Genomic DNA, 15821 nt, shown 5'->3' with positions numbered 1-15821 from the left:
ACATGAAATTATAAGCAACAATGGTTCCCATCAGATTGTGATCTATTATGGGATTATAAGTACTGATACATTAAGATGTAAACAGCATTTTACAGTATCAGAAAGTATCAGTATTCAAAGTGGAAGTATCAGTATTTCTACAACCAGGTTTTTGTGTGTTTAATACATGCATCATATTTTATATAACATATTTTTGATGTTTGATGTGAAAACCAGTTCCTCCTCAAAGTAACTTGTTGCTAGAGAAATTTAAATGAAGTGGAGAGAAAAAATACAGTGTTTGTTTTGAAAGTGTAGTACAGTACAAGTATAAAGTATTAAGGTACAGTACCTGAGTAAATGGCCAGATGCTCAGAAGTGTCTCTCGTTTTGTATATTTCTCATTGCTCTTTCAATTCATGTGTGCACCGATTAGTTGATATTGCTACTAATATTAGTTAGTTTGATAATAACAATAAAAACATAAAAAAATGCAGTATAAAATATTTGAATGGTTTCATGCCAAGTGCAGTACATCACCGCTGACTGCTCATGTCCCTCTCAGAGCCATCCAGAAGTTAAATGGATACCAGTTTGAGAACAACGCCCTGCGCGTCTCCTACATCCCTGACGAGAACTCTGAGCTGGAGGGAGGCCAGCGGGGGTCAGAGTATGGCCGGCGCCCTGGCTATGGCCCCCGAGGTGGGCCCCGCGGTGGATCCCCGAGCTCTGGGATGCCCTCCAAACCTCCGCATGCTGACATCCCCCTGAGACTGCTGGTACCCACGCAGTACGTCGGGGCCATCATCGGCAAGGAGGGAGCCACCATTCGCAACATCACCAAGCAGACGGGAAGCAAGTGAGTGCATGCTGAAGTCTGACAAGAATGCAGTCAACATTGTATTCCTCCTCTGTTTATATCTGTATTTGTTTTGCTATCTATTTGGGCAGGAATTCAGTAATACTGAGTGGATTGCTGTGGAAGTTCCGATTGCACTGATATGCATGATACTCCAATGAACATTCTGTGCTTGTATTTATCAAAATGAACCTAAACATAAGGACAATAGCAATGAAGCAGGCAGCATTCAAGCATGAGGACACGAATGCGCTCAAAGTAAAACTTTCAGTCCTTGAGTTGTGTTCAGTATCGTTAATTAGTGGTTGTCAAATAGCAACTTAAAAGCTGATGAACTTAACGATGTTTAGGTACAGGGTAAAGCACAGAAGTTTCTCCTAATCCTCCTGATTACCAGTGTATCACTGCACACGCTAACCCGTCAATCTGAGATCAGATTTCTTAAAATCATACAATAGCAACTATATTAGTACACCTCAACACAAAATAGTGAATACACTTATTGTTAACTTCAGGTGTCATTTGTCTGTATGCTATGCGGAAGAAGCATAGTCAAAATGCTATGGTGGACTACCTTTATATAGGGCAGCACGTGTTACATTAATACAGACATCCACACTCTGATGGCAGAGGCTGCCATGCAAGAAGCCAGTCTGTTCGCCAGGAGCGCTGGAGCGCTTTCTATTCAAACCTCCTGCTCTAACTTCTGAGCCACAGCTGTTCCAGATGTTTCAGTAGGAAGATGCCTTGTCCTGCAAAACACAAACTTAAGTGTACCGGCATTTGGCAACGTTGTAGTATGCCAGTATTGACTATAACCGCAATATTTCAAAAATGAAACATTGATACCATGTTAGTAACACACACGGTAATATTGTGTAAATAATCCAGAGCAGATGTTAGGCCTTGTGGATCATTCGTTTATCAGTTCATCTGGTTCTCTTTTCACTTTGTTCATCAAGTGTGATTGCCTTTTTTTGGCAAATTTTCTGTAGATTAAGATAATATTGTGAGCTATTTTGGCCACAATTATCATACAGTGAAAATCTGATGTCCTGACAGCAGCACTAGTTCTCCGAAATCAACAGGTTCACAAGAGAATGACCGCTCCACTGTTACTGCTAAATATGTGCCACATGTCTGAGATACAACTTTCCTCCTGTGTTTCATCTGTATAATTGTTTGACTGTGTTACTATGGTAACCTATGTACTCAGGAAATACAGAACCTCATGATTTAATTAAGTGAACTGGATCTTCTTCCATCGCTACAGGATTGACGTGCACCGCAAGGAGAACGCAGGTGCTGCTGAGAAGCCCATCAGCATCCACTCCACCCCTGAGGGCTGCTCAGCTGCCTGCCGCATGATCCTGGACATCATGCACCAGGAAGCTAAAGACACCAAGACGTAGGTTTTAAACAAAAATCCAACATGGTGTATACAAGAGGGTAAAATATAATCGTGGACATTTACCCTGAAGAAAGCTCCATGTAAAAGTGACATATTAGGAATATTGTGTTTGAAAATAAAAATGTTCACTCCAGATGACCAGCGGTTTCTGTTTGCAGTGCTGATGAGGTTCCTCTCAAGATTCTGGCTCACAACAACTTTGTTGGACGTCTGATTGGGAAGGAGGGACGCAACCTGAAAAAAGTTGAACAGGACACAGACACCAAGATCACCATCTCCCCGTAAGACTTAATATACGTCTGTGTTGAGCTCTTAATTGTGTAAGAGACCTTATTTGACATTGTGAATCAGAAACACAATACAATGCAATACATATGCAACATTTTCAAGATCCTCAAAGACCTTTTACAAGAACAGTAGAACTGATAAGTGACCAGCTGTATTTATCAGTAACCACTTCCCCTCTAACGTGCTCAGTCTTCAGGACCTGACACTGTACAATCCAGAGAGAACCATCACGGTCAAGGGCTCTATTGAAGGCTGCTGTCTAGCAGAGGTGGAGGTCATGAAGAAGGTCAGAGAGGCCTACGAGAATGACATCGCTGCTATGAATGTGAGTCTTGACGCACCCACCAACATTATCTCATTAGTCCTCGGTTAGCAGAAGAAAATTAAGTCAAATTTGAGAATTTAATTAGATAATTGTAGTGTTTTTCATGTTTCCACTTCATCTTATCACAGCAGTTGGGTACCTTTAGCGTAGTTAAAGTACTGATTCAGTATCATTTGTATTCAGAGTTGTCACCGCCCCCCTCGTCTTTTAGCTAGCTGGCTCCTACAACAACAAAGCCAAAGTCACCAATTTGAAATAAACCAACTAGCTGCTGCTGTGACACACTAACTAATCTCTCTCTCTGCATCAAGGCTGCACATACTACCTTCATATGGCTCGCTATCTATGCTGTGTTGTCAGCTTAAAATAATTCACACAGCACAATATGTCTTTTTGAGACTCCTTTGAGGAACATATTGAGAATTCAACTGTTGTTATTCCTTGTATGTGAAAACATACTTCAACCTAGTATTTTTTTCTACTTCAATTTGACAGCAGTAATAATCCAAGCTGACAAGCCAGCCTACCTAGTTAGCTGGCTTGGTACCATGTGGGGCCTTATTAACTTTTTGTATTTGTGCACTTAGAGCAGCATTACATGGCATTGTTGTTGGCTAACTTTTCACTTAGCTTGTGTAAAAGACAAATATATCTAGCTTTGAAATATTTTGTAATCGATTGAACATGTAATATTTATAATTTAATGTTATAATAGGGCCAGAAAATCTTTTCAAACCCCCTCCTCCTTCAGGTTATTTCTGTGGTTTTAACATGCAGCCTTCATCTCCACAGCAACAGACCCACCTGATTCCTGGGCTCAACCTGGGTGCTCTGGGTCTCTTCCCCTCCTCCACCAACATGCCCCCACCCCCGCCTGGAAACGCATCTTCTGCTGCCCCCTATGGTTGCTTTGGGGTAAGAACACCTACTCTGTAAATCAGCATCAGAATGAGAAATACTTTATTGATACGTGGGGGAAATTGTGTGGTTACAGTTGCTCCAACCAATATTAAGAAGTCTAGGGCCAAGACCAAGGAATAATAATACAAATAGAAATAAGAGTATTTCCTGAGAAATGTCAGTGCAAACCACCTTCTTTGAAGCATTTCTTTTATCAGAAATAAATATTAAAAAGTCATTGATATCCAGAAAAACAACTAAAATGATGGTTTTTCTAAAATGAATACTGAGGAGACAGATTATGATTGTGCCCACTTTATGTTGTATAGTTAAATGCATAATTTCAGCCAATCATGACATGTCTTCAGACAGAGACAAACATAGTTTTTTCCATTAATAGCTGGCTTACCATTCCTTCAGATGCAGTGACAAAAAAATGGATCAGTTTCAGAATAGACAAAGTGATGTTGGAGATGTGTGTGAAAGTGTGTGTTGAGGAAGTACATACAGTACAGTTTTATCATGGTGGGCAGTGAAGCTTTTTTCTCATTTATTATGGAAGATGGTCTTCTGAAATTCTTTACCAATAGACTTGGGTCATGAGTTAAAAAGATTTGCAACCCCTGTTATATGTCACTGAAAAATCCATTCTCAGTGTATATGTGCTGAAGGTTGCAGGTTTTTATATCACACTTGTCTTAAGTGGACAGTGGTTAGCTGGACAATGATTGGCTCCAAACTAGTTGTGATGTTGTAACATCCTGCAGATACAATGAGGTGTACGGCTGAGATTTAAAGTGAGCCCAACTTGCTGATGGATGTGAAAACAAACTGTACACATTTATCATCCTGCACAGTTAAGCTCAAACATCACAGCGAAGAAACAAGAAGTAAAAAACATTGTTGACTGGAGGTGGGGTGGGGGTACTGACCAGTAACAACATCCATCCATTCATTTTCTCTACTGCTTACGTGCAGGGTCGCTGGAGCCTATCCCAGCTGACAACAGGCGAGAGGCGGGGTACCCTAGACTGGTTGCCAGTCAGTCACAGGGCCAACATAAGATCATACAAATACACACTCACATCTAAGGGCAATGTAGAGTAGCCATTTAACCTAATGTGCATGTTTTTGGGACTGTGGGAGGAAACCGGAGTACCCGGAGAAAACCCTCAGGGAGAACACGCAAAATCTGCACAGAAGGGCCCAGACCCAGACTCGAACCCGGAGCCCTCTTGCTGCGAAGCAACAGTGCTAACAGCCCCACCAGCCTGCTGGCCCCAGCAATTAGTCTTATAATACATGTTCAGTTTATGTAATGAAATTTTTGCTTTGTGTGTGTTCAGGCTCCAGAGCAGGAGACTGTTCATGTATACATCCCAGCACAGGCAGTGGGAGCCATCATTGGAAAGAAAGGACAGCATATCAAACAGCTGAGCCGCTTCGCCGGGGCATCCATCAAGGTCTGTACATTGCAAAAGCATCAGACATGCTACATGATCACTAGGGAAAAGTGTCACAATAATTTCCGTGGGGACTTGTCATTTTTTTTTTTGTGACACCTACATTTTAAAGTTTCTGTTTGACTTAGTTACTCAATCTCACCAAAGTATATTCTTACTGTGCAACTGATGAAATCTAGATGGAAGAAACTCTCAGTTCATAAATAATGGTTGTATCTTTCAGGTCACCCCAAGTCATTACTGTATGCTCACAGCAGTAGCAGCAGGGAGTGCTTTTTGTGCCCTGAATTTCTGCTTACTTACAATTCAATTCACTTTGTTTATATAGCGCCAATTCAAAACAAAAGTTATCTTATGACACTTTCCAATTAGAGCAGGTCTAGACCATCTCTTTAATTAAATTTTGTAATACAGAGAACCCAAAATTCCTCTGTGAGCAAGCACTTGGCGACAGTGGCGAGGAAAAACGGCAAAACTGAAAAACCTCGGAGCAGACCCCGGCTCTAGATGGGCGGCCATCTGCCTTGACCGGTTGGGTTGAGATAAAGAGAGAGAAGGGTGGGGGTGGGGGTGTGGGTCGAGAGACGACTACACTAGCCCTGTCGAACTTGCTGAGGCCTTACAAAGCATGCGAGGAAACATTGTGGTCAAACTCAAAACAACAAAACAAAATTTATATTCAAATTTACAATTGAAAATGTGTCATTTTAATAATTTTAGTATGCTAGAATCAAAAGAAGATAAGGCAGCAAAGATCAGTTCTCTCTGATCAGTTTTCTCACAATTAAAATAAATATGGTGTTACGCAGGTTTAGTGTATCAATAACGCTGACAGTTACTAATTATTTCAATACTTTCATCTTTGTTGAATCATGAGAACAAAACTAAAATAAGAAATAATTAAGTTAAAACATATTAAAACAGTTACACATATGATTAAAAACATCAGAAAGCATCAATTTAAAACAACCAAGGAGTCATGCATGACTCCACTTTGAGTACAGTTTGTAGTTCATTCCATTAAAAAGGTGTGTAGTACCTGAACCCAGCTCTGCCAAAATTTGTGCAAACATAACGGATATCTACAGTGAAGTAGGTACTGCAGTGTGTACTGTAGTTACTAGCTTTAAATGAGAGAAGAGATGTGAGGCTGCTAGTATGATGTAAAACAAAATAATATGTTTTAGATGAAGTCATAAATTCATTTTACCCAACCACACCTGAAACCAAACCCACACCGTTGAAGTTAAGCGATGTATGTCTCCTGTCTTCTAGATCGCCCCAGCTGAAACTCCAGACTCTAAAGTAAGGATGGTGATTGTGACAGGACCCCCTGAGGCTCAGTTTAAGGTAAACACTAAGGAGAAATCGCCTGCTGTTTGATATGTATCCCATAGTATCTTTACAGGCCCATGACTGGTGGGAAAAAAAGCTGCTGGTGTACACGACATTAAAGCTCTTGGTCTCCCTACTGCAGGCTCAGGGCAGAATCTACGGCAAACTGAAGGAGGAAAACTTCTTTGGGCCGAAGGAGGAGGTCAAACTGGAGACTCACATCAAGATGGCTGCTGCTGCTGCAGGACGAGTCATTGGCAAGGGAGGCAAGACGGTAAGAACTTTACACTTCTTTTTCCTATGCTGGTTGCCACAGCAAGAATTCTGCTCACTAAAGTGTCTTTTAACAATTGTTTTTCAACTTTGTAATCTAAAATCATTTCCCATCAAAAGGAACAATGAACATAGTGAGTAACTAAAATGTGTGTCTCCAGGTGAACGAGCTGCAGAACCTGACAGCAGCTGAGGTGGTAGTCCCCAGGGAGCAGACACCTGATGAAAATGACCAGGTCATCGTCAAGATCAACGGACATTTCTACGCCAGCCAGGTACTCCTATTACCCTGTTGCCTCAGTGGGCATATATAGATAACTTACTCATTTCATATCATTTCATGTCATAACAAGTTTGTTAAATTCAATCTTAAATCTTATTTATATCTCAAGAAAATGGGATATCAATAAGTAGAATCCCTTATAAATCAATTTATTGTCAAAATACTTTTGAATAAAGTGTTGTTTACGTTTAGTGTCAGTAACACTTTTTGTCCAACAAGCTAGGCTTGTTTAACCAGCCATATACAAGTAATCCGTATTATGCCTAGCCCTGATAGTTTATCTATCAAAAAATTAATTGGTTTTATTCATTTGTAACTGATAATTATTGTTACACCATCTCCTGAGAAAAATATGTCTCTCTTTAGCTTCATCACCACCACCAGCTACTCACTAATGTCTTCTATTTGGATAACGGGTGTATTTTTACTCAAAGATCCCGACTAGTGCAGCTTTCAATTTGTCACAATGATTCTCGTGTCTGCTTTGTCCTCCAGTTGGCTCAAAGGAAGATCCGGGACATCCTCATGCAGGTCAAACAGCCACAGAAAGGTGGGATGGGTATGGGCTCTAGCCCGAACCCCCAGGGCTTCACAGAGATGGGCAGCCCCACACAGGGACTGACTCAGGACCACCAGCCGCGCAGGAAGTGAGGGTCCCCGCACCCTCCTCACATGCTGTGGGCCCCCCCCGCGCCTGACGGATGGACAGACAAACAGACAGACAGACACATGCATGGACGAACAGACAGACGGACGGACAGACGGACGGACGGATACAGGAGAGCGACACACGGACCCAGCGATAGACAGGGAGAGATATAAAGAGGGAGGGAGTACGCCCGATAGCCAGAGAGAAAGATCGGCATTTAGAGGGAAAGTGAGAGATGAATAAAATCAAAAGATGAAATGAACAAAAAAAAAAGACAATTAAGAAACTTAAGAACAGGATCCAGATGCCAGGCCAGAAGTGAGACTGATTGAGGATGGAGGGATGAAGGAAAGGAGGGATGGACAGAGGGAGAGACGGTGTCCTCCTTGTGTGCCTTGGTAGAACTGCAGACAGCTCCTCATCTGCTGCAGCTTTAACAGATTTTACCTCAGGCAGGTTTAAACAATATGCCTGACATGACTCTTCATGTAAGGATGGAGCCTCGCTGTCGATGTTTATGCCTGTCCACATGTGTTCAGATCTACTGCACAGGGGTGAGGCTGGCTGGATTAACCTTTGCTTTCTGAGGCACACAAGCAGGACCTGTTTGTTTCTCTGTTGCCCCCTATGGACCTCTCCAGCCATCTGCAGTCAGTCCTATATTTTAAGGGTGGTTTTTTTAAACATAGAGATATATGTATAGAAATGTTTTATTCAGAGCTATTATTGATGGAATGCAGTGAGGTGGAGTTGGGAGAGTGACCAGGGAAACTGCTGCAGCGGCACAGGGGGAAAGGTCATGGGTCTGGCATTAGCCCCACCCACCCCTTACCTCCTAGCCAATGAAAGTTTAGAAGAGGGGCCGCAGATGTTAACACTGCTCTTTGAAGACCTCTCCGAATAGCGGAGAGATTAAAAGAAAAAAGGAGAAAATATGAGGTTGTAAATATATAATCTTCATGTAAATCTTAAAAAATGCTGCGTCTGGCCGCCTTGCCTTTTTTTTAAAAGGGAAGTTCCGTATATTTCCCAGTCCCTTGTCTGTGATATGAAGCATAATGTAGCCTACAATGAGGCCAGGGGCTGGGAGGCACTGAGCTCCCCCTTCCACGTTTGGTCGTGTGGCGGAAGGCGCAGCAAGAGACAGTAAGGAGAGCGAAGGTCGCAGCTGGCCCTGCAGTTCTATTGCAGCGGCTTAGCTCACACAAGTGAAACCATAAGAAAACAACTTTAGAAAAACAGCCAGCAGCTATGCTAGGTGGCTAGCGACCCGCACCTTAAACGGCATATTTTATATATATTATATATATATGATATGTGAGTTAGCCCGGCCCCTCTAGTGAATGTATTGAAGGCAGCGAGTCAGGTGTGAGGATTTGCTACACCTGTATGAATAAGTCCTGCAATGACAGACAGACAAGGTGTGTCTGACACTTTCTGCTCATTGCCTTCCTTCAGCGCTGGATACTCAAGGTCAGCCCTGAACAGGATGGCCTTGTCCTCAGAGGAGCTGGGGTTCTTTAGACCATCCCTGCAGCATTAAAGCCATCTTTGCCCAAACATGGCCTCTAATGCTCGTATTAATAAAAAATGTTTGAGACTGACCTTGGCCAAGCGCAGGAACCAAAAAGGCAAAGTCTTCCAAAGCTCCTTGCCTTGAGGCCAGAGAGGGTGAAATCGGTCTGAAGGGGAGCAGCTTCCTCGTTCCCTCTCCCAGTCTGCCAAAGGCCTGTAGGCAGAGCCTCCGGACCCTGCCTGCGTATGATAATGAGGGGCGGGGTCTATGCCTGGACGCTCTTGCCAAATTAGAACAGATTAGAAAAGAAATGAAAAAGAAAAAACCTACCTCAGGGTAAAGTTACCTCAGTATTCCTAACTTTTTTTTTGCTTGCTGGTGTTTTATATAAGAAGAAAAAAGAAAAGAAGAGCTGATAGTCCTGAATATTTTTTATTTTTTTAAAGAAAAGAAGTATTTTTTTTTTGTTTTTTTGTTTGTTTTTTTTTTTAGTTATTGTCTTGTTGCTTCGGTTATTTTTTTCTGTTTTTTTGATGTGGTGATGGTTGAATGAGCTCAGGATGACAAGGAGGGTGTGTTTTTTTCACAAAATAGAAGAGATAATATGTTGGTCTAGAGCGGAAATGGATGCCATTTTGCCTTTCTTAGGTGAGGAAACATGCTCTCTGTCTTCCTGAAGGATGATTGCTGTTGTCTGAAACAGAATATTGGCCAATGGGGAGTGGTGTTGACTGGAGAAGTGGTCCTGCAGTGCGCATGCTGAACCCACACACCACCAGGTGGAGCTCATGTCATCAGAGGGGTTGATACTATTGATTCTCTAATGATTCCATCCAGACAATCCCCTCCTCAGGTCGCATTATGTCACTGCGACTGGCTATTCATATGTCTGCTGGTCCACCTTGTGCTCTGAAGGACCTCCCTCTCCTGCCTTATTTTGATGATATCATCATGAAGCGCCAAACATTATGACAGGGCTTTAAGTGCTCAAGAGCTTAGGTCTCTCACCCACAAAGAAGGCAGGCGAGAGTGAGCTTTTAAAGCCAGCTCTCACCACATCTTTCTTGACCTTTATTCACGTGGAGGTTTGGAACCTGTCAAGATCAGAGTTATGTTGAACACAGCAGTAGAGGTCCATCTACAGCATAACTGTACGTGGACACAGAGTAGAGTATTCTACCTACATACACAAGCCTGAACTAGCTCTGACTTCTTTGAATGTGAATATTTATTACCTGTGCACTGATGCTCCCTGTTGGCTACATGTTTGTTTGATGTGTGTGTTTGTTCTGCGTGCGGAAGCGAATGTGTTCGTGTGTGTTTGTTCACTGGTTTGAAATGTTCATTTTTTTTTGTCAGGGGTTGGGTGAAACTTTAGAAAAAGCAGAAAAAAGTAGGACGAGAACCTATGGCCCTCCGTCTGTATTCCAACCAAGCGAGGAGGGAGAAATCCGAGAACCTTTGAAAAAATGGGAGCAAAAAAGAAAAACAAGTGAGTTTAAAAACAGCATCAACATAGGTGGGTAATAGATTAAAACCTGTACATAAGATGTTAACAAAAAAAGGTGAAAACAATACTTTTGTATTTTTGGAGAAAAAAAAGCATAAAAAATCAGATTGGGAAAAGCTGTGTAGACAGGAAAGATTGCGCCAAGCCAAGTCACTGAAGGACACTGCCAGATAACTCACAGTCTTTTTAATGTCTTACCTGCACTTGGCGACATCCACCGCCAGTCTTCATTGGCAACACTACCAACTCACCATCAAACAGGGAAAAGTCTATTGTATTGTCTATGCTTCCATTTTTGTCCAGAGGGGGTAACTTCACAATTCAACATGGTTGTCCTGTGTTAAGTTTCCGCCTCTTTCCAAACCATAGTGCTCTGTTCACAACCACCAAGACGCTATTTAGGATTCATCATTCAGCCTGCAACCATTCAGATTGGTTAGGATTCATTTCTTTTCTTTTATTTATTTGTTTTGGTTTTGGGTTTTTTTTTTTCGGTTGATTTAGTTTTGACAATACAGCAAGCTTTATTTGGACGTGACATCTGGGGACGTACTGTTGCACTAATTGATGAAACATGTCGACAACATCAAACTATTGAAACGACTGAGAACCTCTTGTAACACCTGATGCAATTCTTTAAAGAAAAAGGTGGAGGGTGAAGGGAAGAGGAGAAGGAAGGATGGGCAGAGTGGGGGTCAGATGTTATGGGATGAGGAAACAAATCTCTCCCTCCAACAACTGAATTTCACCATCTTCTAATTGTTCCCCCTCTGTCATTCCACAAAATAGTTTGTTGCTTTCTCCTTGTTCATTTTTTTTGCCCTTCTGTACTCCAGGAGAAGAGTGAGATGTTTTTATTTCCTTTTATTAAGAAAAATCATTTCATTTTTGGAGCGGGCGGGAACATAAGGGTCCCTCGCCCTCTCTTGCGCTGGTCTCCATCGTGTTCGTTTTGCTCACTTCTGTTCAAGACCTTTGGATTTTCTTACTTTATCTTCCTTTTTATTTCTGTTTTTGGAAAACTGAAAAAATAGTTCAATTTGATCATGTTCTTTTGTTTTCGAATGCACAAATCTATTAACGAAACAGCTACTAAATACGATGAACTACTAACATGTAGCTCAGTACGTGACAGTAACTGTGCCAAACACACAGTAAGGGGCTCAGTCCAAATTACACTTTAGAGCCATTTTGAGCAAATAACCTGAACACATAGAAAAGGTCTTCAGATAACTTCAGTAGTATTCAGAGTGAAGATTATTACATTCAAATGGCGATATCTCAGCTTGGAACTGAACTCTTCTCATCTTGTTTTTGTATGTACAGTAGAGACATTTTATGGCTGTTGTGCCTCCTCACATGAAAAGGTATGGAGACACGCACCATGCATACTGCTCCTGCTCTGTGGCTCGCACAGATCTGACCTGCATCCTGACTGGGACAGAAATCATTAGACGTTTCCATCTGATTTTCACTGGATCTGGATCGTTTCTGGGCCCAAAAGTGAATTCTCTGTCCTTTTTTTTCTTTTTATGCAACTTGAGTGATTTATTGATATGTTGTACCAGCTAGGACAGAGTGGCAGTGTGAGGTGCCGCACAGTGTAAAAAGAAATCATTATAGTTACCATACACTAAAACTTAGGCATCAATCTTATATAATTTTGTTGTATCAAACTTATTCCAAGTTTAAAGGACCACGCCAGTGCATGTTCTATCTCGTTTTCTGTAAATTACTGCTGATCGTTTTCTAACACATCATATACCATCTGTGTCTAAACCGGTCTTACCACCATGTTTTAGGATGTATCCGTTCGTTTCACTGCAATATGAAAATGAACTAGTAAGGTCATGCTTCTTAAAATGATGCCATGATAGCAGTGAGGCCGAAACAAAACGCTGAGCCGACCCATAGAGATGGGTCGAGTCATGATTGTCTGTGGCTCGTTACTGCGGACGACCTACATTACACAGTCGTCGTTCCATTGTTAATACTAACATACATATGCGTTAGAGCAGGTTCAGGTCTCTGCAACCTGACTAGTGTAATGAAAGGCATCGAAGTCATAAAAATTTAAAAATGCTAACAAAATGCTTTTTTTGTTTACAAAATGCTCAGCGTTCGTACAGAAGTGCAGTAAACGGGATACAAACTCACTGATGTTGTCCTTTTTATTGAAAGATTGAAAGCCTGGATATTTTGGGTTGACTGTCCTGTTTGTGGCAGCAGAGCACAGCTTTGCTTTTTTTAGACCTTACAACATGTGGCCCAGCCCAACAGACAGTGACAAACAGACTCCGAGCTCTTGTGAGGACAGTTTGAAATAAAACAGCGCAAACTCCTCCTTGTCGTGGACCCCCGTCCCTCAGCAGAAACTGGCTCCGAGTCTCAACAAATTTGAAGCAAAACGGAGACCAAACAGAGGGACGAGACGAAACAAACAAACCTCTTGACACATAACTAGGAACGCTACCTCAAAACATAAGCAAACTCAGCCAGAAGATTGTTTCTTTTTTTTTCTTTTTTCTTTTTTCCAATACAAATAGACAAGAACAAACAGTCAGTCAGACAGACCTGCAGACAGAAAGGACGGACAGTCCAATTTACAGTTACAATTTTTTTTTTTTTCCACTCTTCAACTTTAATTTATTTTTCGGTTAATGAAATTGTACCTCTCTAATTTAGAGATGGAACTGTAAAAACAAATGAGTAAATAAGGAAAAAAGACAAAAAAAGACAAAAAAAACCCCAATATGGACACATTGTGGAGCGGAGTGACAGCCAGGATGAGGATTTTCTTCATGTGTTAGGTAACCTGATTGGTCTAAATGTGGACCAATCGAAATGAGGCATTAACTTTCACTCTGGAAACAGTTTCTACTTTAACTGTTCCTTTATTCAGACGCTCTGAATCCCGAACTTAACACCTCGGTTTTTTTTTTGTTTTTAAAACCTGCCTCTGACTGCTAAAATTACCCACAATCCTCCATCAGCTCTGCCTTACTGCTCCACAACCCCTCCCTGTGATTTCACCTCCTGATTCGAGGGGCACGACACCTGTAACCATTAAAATGTTTTGTTGATCTACCTCTTGGGAAAAAATAGGTAAATGGTATTTTTTTTTTCTTTTGAAAAAGGACACAAAAATAACAAAAAAAAAAAAAAAAAAAAAGTTGCTCGAAAGAAATATAGGTAAATGAATAACTGGGTAGCGGCATCTCCATATACTGTAGTGGATAGTCTATTAAAGGAAAAAACTTTTACTTCTTCCAAAGATGGTTTTGTTTTCTTTTTCCATTCTTAGTTCTTTTTCAAAGGATTATGAAACTGATTAATAATCATAAAGAGGGAGACAAAAACTTACCACCTGTCTTTAATTTTCTTCTTTTTTTTAAAAAAAAAAAAACCCAACATAAATGAGATTTCTTTATCCAATTTGCATTTTCTTTTGTTCATTACATTAAACTTACACATTTTTAAACTTCAAAATATTCTTCATGTTTTATTTTGGTTGACTTTCTAATTTTTTTTCTCTCTCTGTTTTTTTTTATGACAGCAGATTGTATCTCTTGTGTTTGGGTGCATTTAGCATTTTCTTTCTCTCTGTAAAAAACAAAAAAAAACAAAAAAACAAGCCTACATAAGTTAGAGCGCCCTGCGAGGACCTTCTACAACGACTGATGATCTGTTTTCACAAGTCGTTTGAAAAAGCAAAAGGACCTGTTGTTTAGCTGACTGTGTAGCTGCAGGTGGAAGGAGGGCGGGGGGTCCTGTAACATTTCTGTCCTTTTCATGCCCCTCTTAGCTGGAGAAAACGATTAATCTGACCTGGCCTCTGCCTTTTTTTTTAAACTGACAGATTAAGATCTCCATGTGCTGTGATTGTGCAGCCATGAGGAGACTTTGCTCACTTCCCAGCTGCAGAGATTAGTGTGAGAAGCCCCAAGTCTTCCTCCTTCCACCAGACGGCGCCTTTGGTCTTTACAGTATATGGACTTTCACCCTCTGCCTGCCTGATTCCTTTAGTCCTCATCAACACTTGTTTTAAACTCCTTGTAAACAAAACAGAGCATAGATATGAATGTGTTATTAAAAGATGAGAAAACGGACCCTGCTGTCTCCTTGTGGTCTTTGTGTGTGCTTTATTTACAATAATCTGAGTTTTACACCTGTGTAATATGTAATAAAAATGTACAGTAATAAAAAAATTACCACTTATCATATTAAAATAACATAAGCTTATATAATATCCAGTCCTGGCTTTCTAGAATTAGATCAGACCTGCTCATTTGTATAAAGATATTGTTTGTATTTCCAATACACTTCATTACCATTTTAACCATAGTGGTATGACATCATTTGAGCTTCCCACCCCAGAAGAAAATGGCAGCCATGCGAATATGGTCTGTTATTAGCAATATTAGCATGTAGACTTGACTAGACAGTAGACTTCAGTACCAACTGAGTTCTCATAAATAACTGCATTTTCAAAGAATCACATCAATTGAAATAATCAGATAATATAATAATGTAATTTCAACAAGTATACGGTAGAATAACTGTGACCTTAAACAGCCCTGATAAGCTGATGTCAAGGAATGTCTCAGAAGATGTGTTCTGTCACCCACAGCTCCTCTCAGTGAAATTCTGCACTGAACTTTGTGCGAGTTGTTTCTGTGGTCTGCTTCCACGGGCTCTGCGTTCTCCAAAAATTAATGAATTTCCTAAACGTGACTGAGGAACGAATCCAGACTGCGGTTCAATTTCCTGCATTCCTGAAATGAGTCCACCCAGAGGACTCTCCCATTAAGGACATCCATGTTGGCACATATGCATCTGACATCTGGCAACTTCATCAGCAGCTATAATTGTAAGTGTGCAAGAGACAATGCTTGAAATGTTGACAAGAATAATCCAAGGTCGTTGTTCTGTGTCAGCAATTATCTGTGACGGGACAGTTAATGGACATTCTGTTGAGGACCGACTGATCTGCTGCTTGATGTTGGCCTCAGAGGGACACTGAACGTAGG

General features: G+C 41.0%; 1 protein-coding gene across 1 annotated transcript in view; it reads left to right on the top strand.

Annotated features, from left to right (window-relative positions):
- Positions 1-14900, top strand: part of igf2bp1 (insulin-like growth factor 2 mRNA binding protein 1) — a 60010-nt gene extending 45110 nt beyond the window's left edge. Inside the window, exons 6-15 of the mRNA XM_046414304.1 lie at positions 545-838; positions 2112-2246; positions 2408-2530; positions 2727-2862; positions 3655-3777; positions 5109-5225; positions 6501-6575; positions 6703-6834; positions 6995-7108; positions 7612-14900. Of these exons, the coding sequence (XP_046270260.1) occupies positions 545-838; positions 2112-2246; positions 2408-2530; positions 2727-2862; positions 3655-3777; positions 5109-5225; positions 6501-6575; positions 6703-6834; positions 6995-7108; positions 7612-7767 (1405 nt within the window). The 3' untranslated portion in view covers positions 7768-14900. The remainder of the gene's footprint in view (positions 1-544; positions 839-2111; positions 2247-2407; positions 2531-2726; positions 2863-3654; positions 3778-5108; positions 5226-6500; positions 6576-6702; positions 6835-6994; positions 7109-7611) is intronic.
- The last annotated feature ends 921 nt before the right edge of the window (positions 14901-15821 follow it).

Source organism: Scatophagus argus, chromosome 16 (assembly GCF_020382885.2).
Source record: "Scatophagus argus isolate fScaArg1 chromosome 16, fScaArg1.pri, whole genome shotgun sequence".
NCBI lineage: Eukaryota > Metazoa > Chordata > Actinopteri > Scatophagidae > Scatophagus > Scatophagus argus.
This window is presented reverse-complemented; position numbering and strand designations above follow the sequence as displayed.